At 39.9% G+C, this 24,143-nt stretch overlaps 2 protein-coding genes across 3 annotated transcripts; both read right to left on the bottom strand.

Annotated features, from left to right (window-relative positions):
• Positions 1-1,006: 1,006 nt before the first annotated feature.
• Positions 1,007-16,781, bottom strand: LOC124280370 (metabotropic glutamate receptor 5-like). 2 transcript variants are annotated; one of them, XM_046716276.1, is made up of 6 exons: positions 16,045-16,781; positions 14,125-15,591; positions 13,558-13,694; positions 12,442-12,569; positions 11,453-11,557; positions 1,007-1,607 (listed from the first exon to the last, which is right to left on the bottom strand). In XM_046716276.1, the coding sequence occupies exons 1-6, from the start codon at positions 16,696-16,698 to the stop codon at positions 1,444-1,446; spliced, it is 2,655 nt and encodes an 884-aa protein (XP_046572232.1). In that variant the 5' UTR covers positions 16,699-16,781; the 3' UTR covers positions 1,007-1,443. The 2 variants fall into 2 exon arrangements, with proteins under 2 accessions (XP_046572232.1, XP_046572233.1); XM_046716277.1 differs by having other exon boundaries at positions 11,441-11,557; positions 16,045-16,698.
• A 2-nt stretch (positions 16,782-16,783) lies between these two features.
• Positions 16,784-23,175, bottom strand: LOC124280371 (G-protein coupled receptor family C group 6 member A-like). The gene is made up of 4 exons (XM_046716278.1): positions 22,933-23,175; positions 22,509-22,604; positions 20,451-20,629; positions 16,784-16,966 (listed from the first exon to the last, which is right to left on the bottom strand). The coding sequence occupies exons 1-4, from the start codon at positions 23,156-23,158 to the stop codon at positions 16,784-16,786; spliced, it is 684 nt and encodes a 227-aa protein (XP_046572234.1). The 5' UTR covers positions 23,159-23,175.
• Positions 23,176-24,143: the final 968 nt, after the last annotated feature.

Raw genomic sequence — 24,143 nt, 5'->3', positions numbered from 1 at the left:
TAAACAACTATCTGTCATGTGGAATGTTGTTAACAAGCATTGTTCCTTTCCTGTACGTGAACATTGCATCACATCTCATACCTAGTTTTCGGAAACGCTGGAACAGTACATGTCGTAATGCCCTCCCATAAATGGTTATAACATTTACCTTTAAGTGGTCTGAAGTGAACTCGGGGCGGTGGGGTAGTCTAGTGGTTAAAGCGTTCGCTCGTCACGCTGAATACCCGGGTTCTATTCCCCACATGGGCACCAAGTGTGAAGCCCAGTTCTGGTGTCCCCGCCGTGGTATTGCTGGAATATGGCCAAAAGGGGTGTAAAACCAAACTCACTCAATCACTGAAGTGAAATACCGGTAGCTATAGTCTGGACCTCATTCTTTAGAGCGGTGGGGTAGTCTAGTGGTTAAAGCGTTGGCTCGTCACGCCGAAGACCCGGGTTCGATTCCCCACATGGGCACAATGTGTTAAGCCCATTTCTGGTGTGCCCCGCCGTGATATTGCTGGAATATTGCTAAAAGCGGCGTAAAACTAAACTCAGTCAGTCAGTCAGTCATTCTTTAGAGATTACTGTTTGGAACGTCGATACACATTTATTTCGACATCACCATTAACACTGACATGCGATTGTACTGGAAGAAGCACCATTAGGGTTTGCGTTCACACAGCAAAACGTTACATCATTAGCGACCGTGGATGTGTACATTCCAAATGTCTTCAAAAACAACTGTCATTGGCTATAAAGGATGATATATATACATAGTTGTACGGCTATTAGTGTCTACAAAGGATCAGAAAGACATGCAACTATCAGTGGTTATAACGGATCATATGGACACACCTGCTATCAGTCTCACTATACCAATATCAAAGTTTCTATGAAGCTTTTCATTATGCATTTGTAATATGCTCTGGTATTATATATAGGTAAAGTTTGTGGTAAAAGTTTAAGGCTATAAACCAGTAGTCCCTGACCACGTGGACTTGTATGGTTTATGTAAAACCGTGATTACCGAGGCTGAATAAAAATAAAAAAAAAAAGAATTAGTAAGGAATATTGATTAATACCTTCACACTATGCACATCCCAAAGCACTGCATAGATGTGTATACAATCGTTCTACCAATACCATAAATCACGGGTACATTAAATCTATATCCGTTATAAAAATATTGTATATATAAAAACATGTAAAATGGTCCACATTTTCTAAACGTTTTTAGCACCAAACACATCTGCATAATCATGTTATGGTCATACTGTTAGACATATCATAGGACAATATGGTGGCATTTGTGGGGCCATACTGTAACGGGAGCCAGTTAACACAGTAAATATTCTTTGAGTTCGAATGAAAATATATAGATTGAGAGTAACATCACTGAGTCTCGCTCCCAGATATCCGTATGGACACACGGTAACACAGTACTGTAGTCCACAGCCACCTCTATGTTGTTGTGCCCGCTTCGTCGATCACCATGCTCTCATTCACTGCACCGGGAGAGTTTTCACCGTCTTCTCCAGCTGGTTTACGAACGGACCGACCTCGAAGCTCAGGCGTTCCTGGGATGGCTGTCAGGTACACATTTGAAACTGTGTGTTCTCCTTGCACTGAAATATAACGTTCGATGTAACCTTATACAACAAAGAAAGAGGGCGCAAGAACGCAGAGCAGTTACATGTAACTTGAAACAGTATGCTCAATAGCCGATTTGAATTGTATCATTGAGTTTCTGTTACTAGACCTTATTTCAGCGCTATGACTGTCTTTTGTTGACCATGACTTTGATCACGTTAGTTGTTTGTATTGTTCGCTTGTTTGTTAAGGTTTGATTTGTTGTTTAACACCGCAGTCAGCAATATTCCAGCTGTATGACGGCAGTCTGTAAATAATCGAGTCCGGACCAGACAATCCAGTGATCAACAGCGTTCATGAGCATTAACCTACGCAATTGTAAACGATGACGTATGTCAACCAAGTCAGTGAGCCTGACCACCCGATCCCGTTAGTCGCCTCTTACGACAAGCATGGATTAGTGAAGAGCAATTCTAATCCGGATCTTCGCGGGTTGATTACATTAGTGATAGCACTGGGGTACGTTTGAGGAATAGTACCCAAACTGGCAAAGGAAAATTCCAAATGAGAGAAGCCAGAAATGGATGGCTTTACTTTCGGTTTTGGTTGTCAACTCCAAGCATGCACTGATAGTAGACTACACAGTGTGCTCATATATCTCTCGCCATGTTAATGCCACTGTTAATGATCAGTGAGCCTTACCCACTGGGGTACGTTTGAGGAATAGTACCCAAACTGGCAAAGGAAAATTCCAAATGAGAAAAGCCAGAAATGGATGGCTTTACTTTCGGTTTTGGTTGTCAACTCAAGCATGCACTGATAGTAGACTACACAGTGTTCTCATATCTCTCTAAGAAGCCACTGTTCATTAGATAAAAACATAATCCCTGGCTCTCGCACGTTAAAAAAATATATTAGACAATACTGGACTCTCGTATGTTTTGATAATCCCTCAATTTGTACTACCCAGTGGCTGGTCTCAAAAGTTGAACATATTCTTAAAGATCAATTTATCAAAACTGGCACAATGACATTATTTCTAGTCCTAAGGGTATACACTATCAGCACCTAAAGCCATTTCCCAATTTTGATGTATATCTCCTCCTTCTAAAACGCATTTCTTTGCCATTATTGAGATTTAGAACATGTAAACCATAGTTTACCTATTGAGACAGGCTGCTGGAAAATATTCCAAAGGGACGAGAGAACGTCATTGTCAACTATGTACTTCTAAAAGCATCGCAGATGAATACCACTATATTTTTCATTGCAAAGCATTAGATACTTTGAGGAAAGAATATTTACCCTCCCACTTGACTCCTTTTCCCCAATGAAACAAAAGTTCACGAAAATATTATCTGTAAAACATCTCCGAGACATAGTAAATCTTATCAAAAAATATATCCTACATCTATCATCTCTTGTCAGAAAAAAATGCTGTTAACTGCCATCTTGAATTTGATTTGTATTTGTATATATGTTTACAATATATGCTCTTGTACCACCAAGGTGGTTTATGAGAATAAAGAAATTGAATTGAATTGTTAATGATCGGAGCGACGACACGGAACTGGAATGCTCCAGCAATAATTGTTTTGAGGCACAGTGTGGAGAAACGCATTGTACGAGCGCTTTAATATTGTTGGTTATCGCGGACCGCACTTCAAAGTTTACTTTTAATTTCAATTAACGTATTGGAACAGTAATATTTATTCATCTAAATTAAAGAGTGCACAATACATGTGGCTGGCTCTCAAACATGTTACATACACTCAATCTGCTTTAAGAGAAGACAAGGTGGGTGAAGACGTGTTTGATAAGCGTAGTAACGTTAGAAGTCATCGGGATGTGAGATCGTGAAAGTATTTTGAATCGCCGGCACGCCATGACTCAAGCATGGTTTGGTTTGGTTTGTTGTTTTTCGCCCCACTCAGCTGTATGGCGGCAGTCTGTAAATAAAAGAGTCTGACCAGACAATCCAGTGATCAACAGCATGAGCATCGATCTACAAAACTGGGATACGGTGGTACGTGTCAACCAAGTCAGTGAGCCTTACCACCTGATCCCATTAGTCGCCTCTTGACAAGCATGGGTAACTGAAGATCAATTCTAATCCTGGTCTTCCCTGGTCGACTCCAGTATAACGAGTGTCATTACACAAAGGCGCATTTAGAGTGAGTAGGGAAAATGTGGGAAAAATGGAACCTGGTATTTCACCGTGCCTAGTAGTTTGGCTTTGGAGGTCCCTTTACACTGGGCTGGTGATCGACTGTGAGCCACAAGATCAAGTTCATGGTAATGATCGCCCTTGGCCAGATCCCAATGCTGCAACGTATGATATGAGAAACAAATATTAACCGATGAGGCAAAAACGTTCGACATACTCATAAAACATCATTCAATTCTCATAAGCTTATTTCAAATAAATGAGCATTTCTACCCGTGGAAGATAGTTACAGTACCTGGGTGATGACCTTTTAGATAATTCTTGCATATGATAAAAGCTGTTATAGTCCATTGCACGACTATGACTATATTTTGATATATTGATTGATTGATTGGCTGATTGATTGATTGATTTGATTAAGTATTCGCTTTTAATTAGCAATATTCGAGCAAAGTCACGGAGGGGCACACCAGAAATGGGCCATGTGGGGATTGACTATAACTATAAGCACGTGCTCCAGTTTACAACAATGCAATGGTGGCATCAGATGTTCTGTGAAAAGGACAGTGTACCTTATCCCATCACCAACAAATACAGAAGCAAGTTTCACCTTAAAAACATAGAACGTCATGCTTTGTCACTGATGGACATAACATGTATATTTCTAACTTAACAACTGGCATGGCCACAAACAATCATTCCTATTTTTGACAAAAATATTCCTGATTCAATGAGTTATTAATATCATCTTTTGGCACAGCCTTTTTGTGATTGTGGAAATGTTTGCAATATTTTTATATTATTCTGAATGCACCCGTGATAGAAAAATAAAAGGAGATGACTGTATGACTTCAAAACACAAAAAGAGAGTATTCTTATCAAACAAAAATGTTATATTTGGATTTAAAGATACTTAGATGCTCTACGGAAACTGAAATTAACTTACATTACATCGGCATTATCGACTTTTTATACTTTGCAAACTAAAATGTGTTTATCTACAAACCTATATGGGAAAGTGAAAACCATAAACAAATATCTCACCGTCCGTGGAAGCTGCTCTACGACACGTCTTGACCAACACAACCACCAGTGCTATGACCACGATCACCAACACAGCCACGAACACGCCAAGAATGATAGCTGGCACATTGTCACTGTTCACGGGGTCGCTGAACAATATCCCAGGAAAACATGACAGTTGTTTCAAGGTGGATTGCCCTAACATTGACAGCTGTGTGAGGCAGAATGCTCTAACAATGACAGCTGTGTGAGGCAGATTGCTCTAACAATGACAGCTGTGTGTGGCAGATTTCTCTAACATTGACAGCTGTGTGAGGCAGAATGCTCTAACAATGACAGCTGTGTGAGGCAGAATGCTCTAACAATGACAGCTGTGTGAGGCAGAATGCTCTATCAGTAACAGCTGTGTGAGGCAGAATGCTCTATCAATGACAGCTCTGTGAGGCAGAATGCTCTAACAATGACAGCTGTGTGAGGCAGAATGTTTTAACAATGACAGCTGTGTGAGGCAGAATGTTTTAACAATGACAGCTGTGTGAGGCAGAATGCTCTAACAATGACAGCTGTGTGAGGCAGAATGCTCTAACAATGACAGCTGTGTGAGGCAGAATGCTCTATCAGTAACAGCTGTGTGAGGCAGAATGCTCTATCAATGACAGCTGTGTGAGGCAGAAAGTTCTATCAGTGACAGCTGTGTGGGCAGAATGCTATAACAATGACAGTTGTGTGAAGTAGAATTCTCTATCAATGACAGCTGTGTGGGCAGAATGCTCTAACAACGAAAGCTGTATTACGGAGTATGCCCTTAAAATGTTCGACCGTGTACCTCAAGGACGCCAGCTAAATCTGTTATGATGTGATAACACAGTAAATAAGTCACACAATCTCTGTAATGGCAGCTATGTCAGGCCAGAAGGAAGCAACGTGATACAAATTCATCTTACCTTAAACCAGATTTGTTGAATTGTCTGGAGCATATGCCACAGTCAACATCGTTCTGACAACTAGATGACAGGTCCACTTCAAACGACGTATCCAAGTTTGAAACCACAAACTGCACCCCATTTTCAGACGTTCCAATCTGGAATGTTAACATTATACAAATTGATATATCATAACAGCAACTGAAAACACACACACACACACACACGCACACACACATATATATATATATCATCTATATACCAAGTATCTATTATATATATATAGACTATATATAACGCAACAGTTTATGTGTAATGATTGCCCTCTCGCTCTGCGCCACTCACTCTCTCATGTTTATGTTATCTCATTTCAATCAGAAATTTGCTTTTGTATCTGACCTCGAAGTGTTTTGTAAAAGAAAAAAGGTTTAGTAAAAGAAGACTGCGTAGATCGATGCGCATGTTGTTGTTCACTGGTTTGTCTGGTCCAGACTCGATTACTTTCAGACCGCCCGCCATATAGTTGCAATACACATCAATGTGAAACGAAATTAAACGATTAAATAAATAAAACTCACCCTTTGTAACTATGGCACTCCCTCTCTGATAATCTGATAAATTGTGTAAGCTTTTACATTCCCTTCACCATTGTCAATGATCAGACACATCGAACATTTCTGCCATCGTAATACATGTCAAGGCGAACAGCTTTAACCTTTCTATTGTAGCTTAGCAGTGGAATATTCGGGGCAATTTGGGAAAGACCCAAAGCAAGTGTCTCCAGAATTTGATTAAATCCAATTATAAGAGCATGCGCAGCATTTATGGCAAACGGCAACCACATGTGTCTGTCGGACGGTATGCTTCTAAGGCGGTAGGGCTACATTTGCGGTGCTGTTTGTCCTCTTAAACTCAAAGGGTAATAGCATTTGTTACGTTCTTCTAAGTATTCTTGCAGCCATGGGGTTTTCTGTTTGCTGGAGATCAATTTCACGGTAATGGTCTTCAAATGCCGTGTTCCGCGGTGACCCGCCCTATGGTCAAGCTGCCGCAGAAATTTAAAGTTATTCGTCGGGGACTCAGGACGTTTCTCTCCCAACTTTCTCCGCCGTCGAAGACGAACTCCCCCATTGCTCCACCTTATTGAGTGCAGTCATTAGAATAGGTGCCACGCGTGACCTCACAAACAACACTCTATAACCATCCTGGCATGGCAGAAACTTCAACCTCCGTAGAAACGTAGCCCACGGAGTCTGAAGCAGCTTTGAGTTGAATCCAGTATCTTAAAGAGATTGAGCGATGCAGACTTTGTGGATCTTTGGCGGGACTTTTCTAACGCTTCAGCGCTCCCCGTGATGCCATACACTTCATCTGTATACAGTATCTGAACATAATTTTTGGAAAACTTCTTCAAGAATCTTAGCAAGATGCACTATAACATCCAGCTTGCTTGTTGTCAGGAGAAACCTTGGTCCTTGCTGAATGTCGGATGCAGGTTCTGTCACACTGGGGACAACAGAGCTTGCAGCAAATGCAATTACTAGCTCATCTATCTCAGCCAAGAGAGTCGACACTTACTGCTTTAACACAGGGCTACCGTATGGCCCAACGTATCAATTATTCTATTAACAAGCATGGAACTGTTAAGTTTAGATGACAATTTCGAATTCACCTCGATGCAACTGTATGATTTGTTCTCTAGCCTGAAAGGGATTATTGCAAGTGTCAATCAGGAACCAAACCAACTGTTATTTTTTCCCCGAAGGCCGATATGTAGTTTTTTCTGCGGAGTTGGCTCTGTAATCGCAAATGAAATACTCTGCAATGTCCACACTGTCGGCGGTCCGTAGTTCACCGCACTGCAGAGGGTCATCTTGTTTCTTGTTGTGGATGGGGATGAATTACTACTATGTAGTAGTCTCCAGGAATGTATAACACATCTGTAGGGTGATGGTTCGGCTGCGCTTATCACGGGTATGCGGCATGTTTGTGCTGGGCGGCTACAGGCCTATAACTTCATCACCATTTTCTTCTATAGGGACCTGATGCGGTCCGTCGATACAGTCAGGTTGCACCATCGTAATCCGCAACCTACAATAGAGATAGTTGTGAATGATATCTCACAAATAGGAATTGTTTCATCAATTATGGGAGAATATTAAATTGACGTTTCAGTAACAAAGAAATAAATCGAAAATAATTAAATAATTTTTTGCTTTCTATATGTATGGATGGCTGTATGTGATGCCGGGACGGTGGGGTAGCCTACTGCCAAAGCGTTAAACAAATCCATGAAGATCAGGTTTGATTTCCCTTGGGTACAAAGTGTAACATACTCACTCACTCACTCATGTTATCCCAGTTAATCATATTGCTGTCTTAACAATTTTGACTATATATTATTGAAATTCCATTTATCCATTGGTACAAAATCCTATTGTAACCTTTCTAAAAGTTGGTATATCCAGCCTCAAAGGAATACTAAAGAGCAATGCATCCATACACCAGTCGCACACAAAACAACGTATACACATTTTTCTCTCACCTGCGCGAAATAGGAAACTTAGTGTCGCATTGCTGGTAATTATTAACAATGTGCGTGGAATGGTTCCCATTTCCGTGTACGCCAGCTCTCCATTCCTGAATCAAACTTCAGCCAGAAATTTGACAGCTCAGTAAATTCAGCGACAGGGTTGAGCTTCTGCAGCCATTTCCTCAATAAACTTGGCCTTGTTGGAGATATAATCCTCCACATCCTTGCATACACCTGTTTGTTGCGAGGACATTTCAACTCATATAATGTCTTGTATGTCTTTGCAAAGGCGGCTGCAGCCATCAGTGCGTAGTTGGTGTAGATGGAGAGTTTGGCATTTTGTACTGAATCTGTGGACCGTTAGAGAGACAGGATGAATGGAATATTTGTTTCATTTGCCAGGGGAACAGCGTTACTTGTTCCATTAATATTTCAACAGCCAATCATGTATCTTGTATATATTCTCGCATAACATTGCCTTTAGGTATGGAAGCGACTGCCAGTGTAGTTGGAACGAGCTCGACATCATAGTATGGAGGACTTGGGGTGAGAAGTCCCTTAAGCTAATGGGTACGCACGCTTCCGTCAGACTTCATCAAATATGACTCCACTTTCACCAATGGACTCAGAGCTATCATCGCGAGTTGCTGAGCTCGATCTCAAGGTAATCGAACATCGCTTTGGCAGTTTCAGCTTGGCCGAAAAGCCAAACCAACCACTGGCGATTGTGATCCTTTTGAAGCTCATCTTTAATTGTCTCAAAGCGTTGTCGTAGTTCGTCGCTCACGGATCCCCGGAGATATTGGTACGAACACGGGTATGCATATCACCGTGACTCTGCCATGGATTTCAGGGTTTTGAAACCGCCTTCCTGCCGTAGGTGTCATCACCATACACAATAGCGATGTAGTTCCACTGGAAGGGACTTCCCATCAGCTGAACCATAATCTGGGTAGAAGAATAACAATTATACTGTGAATACACAATGTAATTTTGAAAGTGGTCAGACGTAACAGATTCTTGTACTTTTGCATTCGTTACTACTCGCCTCTTTTCCGTGACCCACAAAGGAAACTCGTACCTGTACAGTACGCCATTATTGCCGAGAATCGTTACAAACCAATCCAATTCGCGTGTAGTAAGAGGTGAAATGAGTCAAATAGTTTCTTTTGCGATTATCGATTTTCCTTATAATTTCCGTGAATATAAAAGTTTCTTGTTACTGATACATGCTGCTAAGGACATAGGTAACTTACTTAAAAGCGACTTTCGTGTTGTACTCATTAATTTGTAGGGAGTAGCCGTGTTTGGAAATTCAGAGTTATCTTTCCTTGTAAAAATAGTCCGGCTTGCCGGAATGACACAGTATAGTTACGAATGATGGTACTTTTTGTTGAGTTAAGTCCCATTCGGTATTCGAACCCACACTCCTGCACCCTACATGTAATTCTCAGCACACAAAGACCGGAGTTCGAATCCCCACATGGAATTACAATGTGCCAGAAGCCCATTTCTAAGGGTGTCCCCGCCGTGATGTTGCTAACAGATATTGGTAAAGGGGCGTAAAACCAAACTCAGTCAGTCAGTCAGTAATCCATACATAACATGCGTTACACAATCATACTGGTTTATTAATTTCCATATAAATGCTGACTTGTAATTCTGTACACAATGAATCCTATTTAAATCATTTTGATGTAAACATTTTTATTCACATGTGCCAAAAGGGATTGGAAACAAGTTCAGTAGAGCCTTACCACCTGATCCCGTTAGTCGCCCTCTTACGACAAGCATGGATTAGTGAAGAGCAATTCTAATCGAGGATCTTCGCGGGTTGATTACATTAGTGATAGCACTGGGGTACGTTTGAGGAATAGTACCCAAACTGGCAAAGGAAAATTCAAATGAGAAAAGCCAGAAATGGATGAAGCTTTACTTTCGGTTTTGGTTGTCAACTCCAAGCATGCACTGATAGTAGACTACACAGTGTTCTCATATCTCTCTCGTAAGAAGCCACTGTTCATTAGATAAAAAAACATAATCCTGGCTCTCGCACGTTAAAAATATATTAGACAATACTGGACTCTCGTATGTTTTGATAATCCCTCAATTTGTACTACCCAGTGGCTGGTCTCAAAAGTTGAACATATTCTTAAAGATCAATTTATCCAAAACTGGCACAATGACATTATTTCTAGTCCTAAGGGTATACACTATCAGCACCTAAAGCCATTTCCCAATTTTGATGTATATCTCCTCCTTCTAAAACGCATTTCTTTGCCATTATTGGGATTTAGAACATGTAACCATAGTTTACCTATTGAGACAGGCCGCTGGAAAAATATTCAAAGGGACGAGAGAACAGTAATCAACTATGTACTTCTAAAAGCATCGCAGATGAATACCACTATATTTTTCATTGCAAAGCATTAGATACTTTGAGGGAAAGAATATTTACCCTCCCACTTGACCTCTTTTCCCAATGAAACAAAAGTTCACGAAAATATTATCTGTAAAGAAACATCTCGAGACATAGTAAATCCTATCCAAAATATATCATCAGACGACGACACGGAATTAGGAATTGCTCCAGCAATAATTGCAATAATTTTTGAGGCACAGTGCGGAGAAACGCATTGTACGAGCGCTTTAATATTGTTGGTTATCGCGGACCGCACTTCAAAGTTTACTTTTAATTTCAATTAACGTATTGGAACAGTAATACTTATTCATCTAAATTAAAGAGTGCACAATACATGTGGCTGGATCTCAAACATGTTACACACTCAATCTGCTTTAAGATAAGACAAGGTGGGTGAAGACATGTTTGATAAGCGTAGTAATGTTAGAAGTCATCGGGATGTGAGATCGTGAAAGTATTTTGGAATCGCCGGCATGTCATGACTCAAGCATGGTTTGGTTTGGTTTGTTGTTTTGCGCCCCACTCAGCTGTATGGCGGCAGTCTGTAAATAAAAGAGTCTGGACCAGGCAATACAGTGATCAACAGCATGAGCATCGATCTACAAAACTGGGATACGGTGGTACGTGTCAACCAAGTCAGTGAGCCTTACCACCTGATCCCATTAGTCGCCTCTTACGACAAGCATGGGTAACTGAAGATCAATTCTAATCCGGGTCTTCCCGGGTCGACTCCAGTATAACGAGTGTCATTACACAAAGGCGCATTTAGAGGAGTAGGGAAAATGTGGGGAAAATGGAACCTGGTATTTCACCGTGCCTATAGTTGGGCTTTGGAGGTCCCTTACACTGGGCTGGTGATCGACTGTGAGCCACAAGATCAAGTTCATGGTAATCATCGCCTTGGCCAGATCCCAATGCTGCAACGTATGATATGAGAAACAAATATAAACCGATGAGGCAAAAACGTTCGACATACTCATAAAACATCATTCAATTCTCATAAGCTTATTTCAAATAAATGAGCATTTCTACCCGTGGAAGATAGTTACAGTACCTGGGTGATGACCCTTTTAGATAATTCTTGCATATGATAAAGCTGTTATAGCTGAGTCCATTGCACGACTATGACTATATTTTGATTGATTGATTGATTGGCTGATTGATTGATTGATTTGATGAAGTTTTCGCTTCTAATTAGCAATATTCGAGCAAAGTCACGAAGGGGCACACCAGAAATGGGCCATGTGGGGATTGACTATAACTATAAGCACGTGTTCAAGTTTACAACAATGCAATGGTGGCATCAGATGTTCTGTGAAAAGGACAGTGTACCTTATCCCATCACCAACAAATACAGAAGCAAGTTTCACCTTAAAAACATAGAACGTCATGCTTTGTCACTGATGGACATAACCTCTATATTTCTAACTTAACAACTGGCATGGCCACAAACAATCATTCTATTTTTGAAAAAATATTTCCGATTCAATGAGTTATTAATATCATCTTTTGGCACAGCCTTCTTGTGATTGTGGAAAGGTTTGCAACATGTTTATATTATTCTGAATGCACCCGTGATACAAAAATAAAAGGAGATGACTGTATGACTTCTAAACACAAATAGAGAGTATTCTTATAAAACAAAATGTTATATTTGGATTTAAAGATACTTAGATGCTCTACGGAAACTGAAATTAACTTACATTACATCGGCATTATCGACTTTTTATACTTTGCAAACTAAAATGTGTTTATCTACAAACCTATATGGGAAAGTGAAAACCATAAACAAATATCTCACCGTCCGTGGAAGCTGCTCTACGACGCGTCTTGACCAACACAACCACCAGTGCTATGACCACGATCACCAACACAGCCACGAACGCGCCAAGAATGATAGCTGGCACATTGTCACTGTTCACGGGGTCGCTGAACAATATCCCAGGAAAACATGACAGTTGTTTCAAGGTGGATTGCCCTAACATTGACAGCTGTGTGAGGCAGAATGCTCTAACAATGACAGCTGTGTGTGGCAGATTTCTCTAACATTGACAGCTGTGTGACGCAGAATGCTCTAACAATGACAGCTGTGTGAGGCAGAATGCTCTAACAATGACAGCTGTGTGAGGCAGATTGCTCTAACATTGACAGCTGTTTGTGGCAGAATGCTCTAACATTGACAGCTGTGTGAGGCAGAATGCTTTAACAATGACAGCTGTGTGAGGCAGAATGCTCTAACATTGACAGCTGTGTGAGGCAGAATGCTCTAACATTGACAGCTGTGTGAGGCAGAATGCTCTAACATTGACAGCTGTGTGAGGCAGAATGCTCTAACAATGACAGCTGTGTGAGGCAGAATGCTCTATCAATGACAGCTGTGTGAGGCAGAATTCTCTAACAGTGACAGCTGTGAGAGGCAGAATGCTCTAACAATGACAGCTGTGTGAGGCAGAATGCTCTAACAATGACAGCTGTGTGAGGCAGAATGCTCTAACAATGACAGCTGTGTGAGGCAGAATGCTTTAACAATGACAGCTGTGTGAGGCAGAATGCTCTAACAATGACAGCTGTGTGAGGCAGAATGCTCTAACAATGACAGCTGTGTGAGGCAGAATGCTCTATCAGTAACAGCTGTGTGAGGCAGAATGCTCTATCAATGACAGCTGTGTGAGGCAGAAAGTTCTATCAGTGACAGCTGTGTGGGCAGAATGCTATAACAATGACAGTTGTGTGCAGTAGAATGCTCTAACAACGAAAGCTGTATTACGGAGTATGCCCTTAAAATGTTCGACCGTGTACCTCAAGGACGCCAGCTAAATCTGTTATGATGTGATAACACAGTAAATAAGTCACACAATCTCTGTAATGGCAGCTATGTCAGGCCAGAAGGAAGCAACGTGATACAAATTCATCTTACCTTAAACCAGATTTGTTGAATTGTCTGGAGCATATGCCACAGTCAACATCGTTCTGACAACTAGATGACAGGTCCACTTCAAACGACGTATCCAAGTTTGAAACCACAAACTGCACCCCATTTTCAGACGTTCCAATCTGGAATGTTAACATTATACAAATTGATATATCATAACAGCCACTGAAAACACACACACACACACACACACACACACACACACACACACACACATATATATATATATCATCTATATACCAAGTATCTATTATATATATATAGACTATATATAACGCAACAGTTTATGTGTAATGATTGCCTCTCTCGCTCTCTCTCACTCTCTCATGTTTATGTTATCTCATTTCAATCTGAAATTTTCTTTTGTATCTGACCTCGAAGGGTTTTGTAAAAGAAAAAAAGGTTTTGTAAAAGAAGACTGCGTAGATCGATGCGCATGTTGTTGTTCACTGGTTTGTCTGGTCCAGACTCGATTACTTTCAGACCGCCGCCATATAGTTGCAATACACATCAATGTAAACGAAATTAAACGATTAAATAAATAAAACTCACCCTTTTGTAACTAAGGGCACTCCCTTCTCTGATAATCTGATAAATTGTGTAAGCTACATTCCCTTCACCATTGTCGTCGAACACACGAACATTTCTGCCATCGTAATACATGTCAAGGCGAACAGCTTTAACCTTTTCTATTAGCTTAGCAGTGGAATATTCGGGGCAATTTGGGAAAGACCCAAAGCAAGTGTCTTCCAGAATTTGATTAAATCCAATTATAAGAGCATGCGCAGCATTTATGGCAAACGGCACCCATGTGTCTGTCGGACGGTATGCTTCTAAGACGGTAGGGCTACATTGGTGTGTGTTTTTCTTCTTAAAACTCAAAGGGTAATAGCATTCGTTACGTTCTTCTAAGTATTCTTGCAGCCATGGGTTTTCTGTTTGCTCGAGATCAATTTCACGGTAATGGTCTTCAAATGCCGTGTTCCGCGGTAGATCTTGCCCTATGGTCAAGCTGCCACGAATTTGAAAGTTATTCGTCAGGACCTGTGGACGTTTTCCCCAACTTTCTCCGCCAATGAAGACGAACTCCCCATTGTCTACCTCCTTATTGAGTGCAGTCATTAGAATAGGTGCCACGTGTGACCTCACAAACACGATAACCATCCTGGCATGGCGAAACTTCCTCAACTCAGAAACGTAGCCCACGGAGTTCGAAGAAGCAGTTGAATCCAGTATCTTAAGAGATTGAGCGATGCAGACTTTGTGGATCTTTGCGGACTTTTCTAACGCTTCCTTCCCCGTGATGCCATACACTTCATCTGTATACAGTATCTGAACATACTTGGCACCAAGAATCTTAGCAAGATGCATTATAACATCAGCTTGCTTGTTGTCAGGAGAAACTGGTCTCATGAATGTCGGATGCAAGGTTCTGTCACTGAGGACAACAGAGCTTGCAGCAAATGCAATTACTAGCTCATCTATCTCAGCCAAGAGAGTCGACACTGGCACTGACACAGAGCTACCGTATGGCCCAACGTATCCAATTATTCTATTAACAAGCATGGAACTGTTAAGTTTAGATGACAATTTCAATTCACCTCGATGCAACTGTATGATTTGTTCTCTAGCCTGAAAGGGATTATTGCAAGTGTCAATCAGAACCAAACCAACTGTTTTTTCCCCGAAGGCCGATATGTATGTAGTTTTCTGCGAGTTGGCTCTCTTAATCGCAAATGAAATACTTTCTGCAATGTCCACACTGTCGGCGGTCCGTAGTTCACCACACTGCAGAGGGTCATCTTGTTTCTTGTTGTGGATAGGGACAAGTCCTACTATGTAGTAGTCTCCAGGAATGTATAACACATCTGTAGGGGTGATGGTTCGACTGCACTTATCACAGGTATACGGCTGTTGACACTGGGCAGCTACAGGCCCTATAACTTCATCACCATTTCTTCTATAGGACCTGATGCGGTCCGTCGATACAGTCAGGTTTGCACCATCGTAATCCGCAACCTACAATAGAATGGTTGTGAATGATACCTCACAAATAGGAATTGTTTCATCAATTATGGGGAGAATATTAAATTGACGTTTCAGTAACAAAGAAATAAATCCGAAAATAATTAAATAATTTTTGCTTTCTATATGTATGGATAGCTCATGTGATGCCGGGACGGTGGGGTAGCCTACTGCTTAAAGCGTTCGCTCGTCACGCCGAAGATCCGGGTTTGATTCCCCTCATGGGTACAAAGTGTAACATACTCACTCACTCACTCATGTTATCCCAGTTAATCATATTGCTGTCTTAACAATTTTGACTATATATTATTGAAATTCCATTTATCCATTGGTACAAAAATCCTATTGTAACCTTTCTAAAAGTTGGTATATCCAGCCTCAAGAATACTAAAACATGCATCCATACACAAGTCGCACACAAAACAACGTATACACATTTTCTCTCACCTGCACATGACAAAACTTAGTGTCGCATTGCTGGTAATTGTTAACAATGTACGTGGAATAGTTTCCCATTTCCGTGTACATAAGCTCTCCATTCCTGAATCCAAACTTCAACCGAAAGGGTGACAGCTCGGTAAATTCAACGACAGGGTTGACTTCTACTGCAGCCATTTCCTCAATAAACTTGGCCTTGTTGGAGATATAATCATCCACATCCTTGCATACACCTGTTTGTTGAGGACATTTCAACTCATATAATGTCTTGTATGTCTTTGCAAAGGCGGCTGCAGCCATCAGTGCGTAGTTGGTGTAGATGGAGAGTTTGGCATTTTGTACTGAATCTGTGGACCGTTGAATACAGGATGGTGGAATATTTGTTTCATTTGCCAGGGAACACTTGGTTACTTGTTCCATGTATTTCAACAGCCAATCATCATCTTGTATGTATTCTCGCATAACATTGCCTTGGGTATGAAGCGACTGCCAGTGTAGTTGGAACAGCTCGACATCATAGTATGGAGGACTTGGGGTGAGAAGTCCCTTAGCTAATGGGTACACGCTTCCGTCAGACTTCATCAAATATGACTCACTTTCACCAATGGACTCAGAAACTATCATCTGGAAGTTGCTGAGCTCGATCTCAAGGTAATCGAACATCGCTTTGGCAGTTTCAGCTTGGCCGAAAAAAGCCAAACCAACCACTGGCGATTGTGAATCCTTTTGAAGCTCATCTTTAATTGTCTCAAAGCGTTGTCGTAGTTCGTCGCTCACGGATCCCGGAGATATTGGTACGAACACGGGTATGCATATGCCGTGACTCTCTGCCATGGATTTCAGGGTTTGGCTCCTTCCTGCCGTAGGTGTCATCACCATACACAATAGCGATGTAGTTCCACTGGAGGGACTTCATCAGCTGAACCATAATCTGGATAGAAGAATAACAATTATACTGTGAATACACAATGTAATTTTGAAAGTGGTCAGACGTAACAGATTCTTGTACTTTTGCATTCGTTACTACTCGCCTCTTTCCGTGACCCACAAGAAAACTCGTACCTGTACAGTACGCCATTATTGCCAAGAATCGTTACAAACCAATCAATTCGCGTGTAGTAAGAGGTGAAATGAGTCAAATAGTTTCTTTGCGATTATCGATTTTCCTTATAATTTCCGTGATTATAAAAGTTTCTTGTTACTGATACATGCTAAGGACATAGGTAACTTACTTAAAGCGACTTTCGTGTTGTACTATTAATTTGTAGGAGTAGCCGTGTTTGGAAATTCAGAGTTATCTTTCCTTGTAAATAGTCCGGCTTGCCGGAATGACACGAGTAGTTACGAATGGTACTTTTGTTGAGTTAAGTCCCATTCGGTATTCGAACCCACACTCCTGCACCTACATGTAATCTCCAGCACACAAAGACCCGGGTTCGAATCCCCACATGGGTACAATGTGTGAAGCCCATTTCTGGTGTCCCCCGCCGTGATGTTGCTGGAATATTGGTAAAAGGGGCGTAAAACCAAACTCAGTCAGTCAGTCAGTAATCCCATACATAACATGCGTTACACAATCATACTGGTTTATTAATTTCCATATAAATGCTGACTTGTAATTCTGTACACAATGAATCCTATTTAAATCATTTGATGTAAACATTTTTTATTCACATGTGAAAGGGATTGGAAACAAGTTCTTCAACTTCGAACACATATCTCTGGTATTTCCAAAATTCAAAATTTACAGTATAGACATCATGATTAAGAAAGTGATAGAACTTGACAGATAAGAAATCGACAAAGACAAGGGAAGAGAGAAGACGCAGTGGTATCGTATATGGTTATTTTGATTAGTATCCATTTCTAATAAATGTGTATCTGTCTTTTCAAACTGTCATCAAAGCTGTAAAGAAAATATGTAATGTATGATATATGATATTAAGTAATCTGTTTACTCAGCGTATTTGCTGTGTTCCGGTGAATAAGTATCGCACTTATATCAACTGTTTATTATATACATGAGTGTGAAAGACTCAGCGTTCTGAAGTTGCGAAACATAACAACACATTGACAAGACTATGCGTTTTACAAGAGTTTCCTCCTAGCAAGTTATCTCCCCTTAAACGTGTCTCCTGGTGAAAATAGGGGCTCTTTCTTTATGTTTACATTTATCTCACTTTGACACGGCGAGATAAAGACAGATGGTCATCTGTGGGGTTCAATTTAGTTCGTGCCGTTGGTTAATTTCATGAAAACATAAACCGTGTAAAACCACTCGAGACTATTGTTTCACAAATTGACATTTTGTTGATCAGCATATTCTTATTCGATTCCAACAACGGTCTTGTAGGTTTCAAGAATATATTGATTTTCATTTTGTATCATAATATAATCGTATATATATGTATGATAAATATCTCCCATTCCACGTCAGGCGATGACACCTACTTTTTATTATTGCATCCTTCATTGGACAGTCATTAACTAATTAACCACAATATCAAAAGGCAAAATGGAAATCATAATTACTATAAAAAATAACCTTTTCTTGTAACTGTTTTCTGCAAACTTACAAGATTAAGTGCAAAGTGCTGAAAAATATAATACACTGCATGACAGATTTCAGTTGATTATTCTAATACAAGTATTACCGAAATTTCATTTCATATGTTTTGAATTATTAACTATTTCTGTTTTCTGTTTAAGTTATTCATCTAACTTCCAAGCGCATTATGACATCAAATATTAACTAAAAAAACATGTCAGCGAACGAGACTTGGGATGACTCATCTCTCACCTGTGTGAATGCATTTGACGTATAGCAATAGAAAAGGAAGGGATTCAAACAAGAGAAGAACTGCTACCTACCTAATCATTCACTAGATGGGTATATTTTAACTGTCAACACTGAAAAGTAAGTGTTCCTAGTCGATCTACTGCACATGGCACAGACAGACGGGCATTGCACTAAGCTATTGATGGTCGTACCAGGCTAGCTATTCTCGAAACGTTCGTAGCCCAACGAACTTCTTAAGCCCATTCTTAACACATTGGCTACGATCAAAGTTAAGAATTCTTAGGGCTACGAACGTTTCGAGAATAAGGGCCCAGGCTACGAAGCTAAATCATTGTTATGATTGGCTCTATAATGATTGTGTAAATTCTTTAAGTTAGTTTAACTACTATTTGTAGATGAACATATCATATGTTTCGATGTCGTAAGTTCTTACGCATTGTTCTCACAAGCTAGTACCTGGTTCCATTCAAAGAGTCACCACGATTGTCAGCATAAGACCTTAAAATGTTTTATAGGCTAAACATTACGGACATTCTTGCAAACAAACCTTAATTCAGCCAGTGATTCATGCGATCTCTGATTCTCTGATCCAGTTTCTGCAGACTCTTTTGCCATCTTTACCCTGTTTGAATACCACGGTCACATAAGCCCAATGTATAGTTCTTAACTCTTTCCATTCGAAGGACGAGATATTACGTCTGATGGGTCACAACCCTTAAATACGAGCAACATGGCACTTACATACGAGGGACGTGATATGACCAACCCATGGTTGCAACGGTTGACATGGACCATTCATGACTAGCATAACATCAAAATCCATATGAACTGATTTTTTTTGAAAACATCTTTATTAACTTTGATTAAAATATTTCAGACCAAAAGAGAAAAAATAGGTCGTCTTTAGCACAGAAACATTGGAAAACATTTTATTCTAAGAGGAGAAACATAATGGAACTTACACAGCAGTGTGGTAATTGTGACAATTTCTTTAATCCAGTGACTACACTATGGTGGAAGAACAACCACAGTTTAGTAGATTTATATCATCACTTAGAATTATTGGGCCATGACATCCAAATCGAAACAACGATGAAACGAATGTTACCTGTGGTAACAACTATAAGAACAGTCAACAGTCAAAGAACATTGCTAACAATCAAACGTCAAACGTCGTAACAGCTACTCTCGTCATCGCAAATGGCAGATAGAACTTGGCATACAGTCAGATACGATTTTCGACAACCAGCCATTTAACGCTCTGTGGTCACCGAATATCAAGGCCATATAGACCAGGGGAGATAATCAAGTAAATCCTAAATAATGCACTGTCACAAAGTACACGAACTGCATTCGAAGGACGAGGATACACGGCTAGAAAACTGTGAAATATGTTTAGTATGAGTAGACGAATTATCACGTCCCTCGTATGGAAACATTGTAAAAAACCCGACGTCATATCTCGTCCATCGAATTCAGAGGCTACAGCTGGAAAAATCTGGTCGTATGCAAGGGTTGTAGGTGACTGGACGTGATATCAAGTCCTTAGGATATATGTGCAGCTCTGAAGACTTTTCGTCGTATGGAAAGATTAATAACAAGTCGGATGTCTTACCTCCACTTGTACATCATCTGTTTCTATGACCCGGTACAGGTTTTTGTAGACACTCTTGTCAGAGAGGATGGCGGCCGTGGCGGAGTAGCTGATCTGCAGCAGACGATCCTCCTCTGGAAGCGAACTCAGCAAACGAGATACGTCCTGAGTTTCTGCACTGAAGCCGGGTCCAACAATTCCTAATAAAATCAGATTTCACAATGCATTATCAGTATACAATACTTCTTATGAAATATTTGCTATGAGAAATAATGAACCAGATATTGTATATCTACGAAAGCCTAAAACTGCCACTTTTGTGGGATGAAATATATTTTCAGCGAAAAGTTTCTTTGCTTCGATTATTTTGTCGTTGCTCCGAGTATTTCCTCGTTATTTCGATTATTGTCTCGTTGCTTCGAGTATTTTCTCGATATTCAAGTTCCTTTGCATTTGAAGACTTGAAATTTCGAGTATTTTCTCGATCCGTCAATTAATTTCTCGATTCTTCCAGTATTTTCAGGTTGCTTCAAGTTTCTTTCAAAAACTCGAAATTACAAGTTTTGTGAAAATACTCGAAGCAACGAGAAATTACTGGAAGCATCTAGAAATTAATTACTAGCAATGTATATTAATCTAGACGGGTTACCATACATGCATCTATACACCTAAAAGGGTTGATTTATTGATAGGATTTAAACACTATTCCCACGCCCTAAATCTGTTGCATAGACACCTGAATACACTAAACGCCAAAGGACACGCTACCCTCCTTCCTTAATGACGGCGGTACCTATCTTCAACTGACGTTGTGATGCGTGGACGTCCACTTCTTGGTCTGTGTACGGTGACTCCAGTCTGTCTGAAGCCCTGAATAAGTTTTATAACCGTGATACCGTGGCATCCGAGGGCGTTGGCAACAGCATTGTATGTCGACCCCCATCTGCACCATCCCAGTGGCTTTTCCTTTCTCTTCAGCTGTTAACCGTGGCATATTTCTCGTACTTGTGTATCATATCATCTTTTCTAGGCTCTATTCATACCCTATAGAATCATTCTACATGTGAAATGGATGCAAATACTGCTTGAATATAGCTGCGTTTTGGCGACTGATATTGCTATGTGTAAGCAACAATTTTAACAAAAATCATTGTAGAAGTTCCTAAACATTTTTTCACAATATCAAAGACACGTTTTACTTGTTTTTCACTGATGCAAATCAGCAGAAAATGTTTTAAAAGACTGAAATCATAGGAATGATAATTTTACAATTTAACACACTCTACAACAGTTGTTTCTTGTTTGAATAGTTGAAAAATGGTGATTTTAAATGATTTATCTTTGTCCCAAAGCAGAATTTTATTTCAAACTTTCTTTTGGACATCTAAATTACTGTTATTGGTTTACTTCGGCATGGACGAAAAATAATAGTCTGATGCATTTCATCTAATTATGAATGCATTTGAGAATTTATGTTCGTGATTTGCATAAAACTGTGTTGTTAAGCTTTCTTTTAAAGCTAATACCTTGTACCATATCTTTGATACTTTTTATGTAATTCATAAAGGTAGGAGGGTAACGTTTCTTTTGGCGTCTGGTGTATGTTCCTGACAGTCTTCTTCTTTGTTGATAAAAAGGTCCCTCATAACATCCACGAAAGATGTATGTATGATGTAGGTGGGCATTAATTATTGAAGTGTGTATCATTGAAACAAATGGTGACAGAGAGCCCGAGGCAGCTGTGACCGTCGACCTTTCTCAAGACTAATTTCCAAGACTAAACTTAATGCTGATTCACGCTTATGCTCAACATTTGCTATATAGATTTATTACCACCTATTTCATATCACATCCAGTTTCATCCAAAAGATGTCTGGAGGTGTAAAGTTTAGAATAAGTTTACTTGAACAATGACTTAAGAATAAACAATGACTTAAGAATAAACAATGGTATGGTACAATCCTGAAACAGAACTCGGCAACATTAACGAAAACCACTTTGATATACAATGCAATCAGATGCTGCAATCGACGACCAAAGATGCTAAGTGAAAAATGTCATGACATCTACATGCTTTACCTTGGAATTTCGATATACCGTCCCATGTGTTCTTCATGGCAATGGTCGCCTTTACCGCCAAAGGGGGCTGACCGCAGGTTTTGTATGCATGTAAACCTTTAACATGAAAAATCAGGTCAAATATGTCATTTATTCATCAGTTATTTGTTGTAAAAACTGATAATGAGTATTTAGAAATATTACCAGTCAAACGCAATATGTATATTTAAGGATATGAAGATTATATATAATTATTTTCGTAAAATTACAGAAAAACCTCAACAACGCAGTTTCATAATATACATAAATGTTGTTGTTTTTTCATATAAACAAAGCAATATCTCACCAACACAGTTGTATTTTGAGTTTGATTTTGTTATTTAACGACGCACTCATTAATAGTCCAGTTGTATGGAGGAACCGAGTTTGAAAAAGAAGTACCTACCCAGGGAGACATTTGAAATGTAGTTCCGTTCATTTAGCTTCTTAAAGAACCATCTTATCGCTTCGTGAGTCATTATGGAGCTTGGAAGTATACTCTCACAGCGTCCTTCTGTATAGTCTTGAACACTAAACAGTCCCCCGAGGACCACATCGCCATCCATCAAAACATCGTTGTTGACGGTGACGACCCCCGGCAGGTACACCAGCGACAACAGTAGCAGCAACATCACGTCGGATATCCTGGTGAGAAAACTGAAATATGCAATTTCAATCTGATTTTTTGTGCAACGTCTGTTTTCACATTAAACAACATATGTTTATTATGTGCATGTCTCTCTGAATGAAAACTGTTTTCCACGTAAAATGGTGTGTCTGAATTTAAGTAACGCAAGTAACAAAATTGCCTAAGAATTCGACATGTGATGATTCTGGGAATAAGACACGTTTCCTCTTTAATCACCATGTTAATTTCAGAACGTTCTTTTCCCGTTTTGTGGCTTATGTGTATCAGTCGGGGTTTGGTTTTTATATCTTGTTTGACGTGAATTACGTGCAAGAGTTTATAATAGCCGAAGTACTATGATGCACTCCATTAAAACCCAGGAAGGAAAACTCAGTGTTTACTATTGATTTTGTTGCCGATTGTAATAAAAATCTCTTTATTCAAAAATTTCCTTATAACATGCAACTAAATAACAGGTTAACGTATTCATATTTACCTCCGCGTGACTAACCCGTTAGTCCACAGTTAGTTATCCTAGGGGACCATTCATAATTATTGGCTGGGGTGGGTGGAGGGGTGGTGATGATTTTAAGGGGGGTCACCCATTTTGTTCGGTCTAGGGTCATTGGGGTGGGGGTGGGGTGTTATTGATTTTGTACATGACAAGCAGTGGGTGGTCAATTATTTTGTTCATAAATGTTGGGGGGGGGGGCATACACATTGTACATGTTTCTCCATAAAAATCATCATCACTTGAATTTATCATAAATATTACATTACATATTTTTCAGCTTTAAAGTTGAAGATTCCCTGGTCAGATGTTTCCTGGTATTGTTGGTTCAAGTTGCTTCAAACATGTCCTACAAGCTTGCTTGAATTCAGGACGTAATATTCTGCTAGTCTGTGTGTTTCATATTCACAACACAACCGTAATTGTCTGGAAATTATTATAATAACCCGTGAAGATCCGGGTTAGAATTGATCTTCAG

The sequence above is a fragment of the Haliotis rubra genome, unplaced genomic scaffold, assembly GCF_003918875.1.
Source record: "Haliotis rubra isolate DU_JTF1 unplaced genomic scaffold, ASM391887v1 Scf266, whole genome shotgun sequence".
NCBI lineage: Eukaryota > Metazoa > Mollusca > Gastropoda > Lepetellida > Haliotidae > Haliotis > Haliotis rubra.
This window is presented reverse-complemented; position numbering and strand designations above follow the sequence as displayed.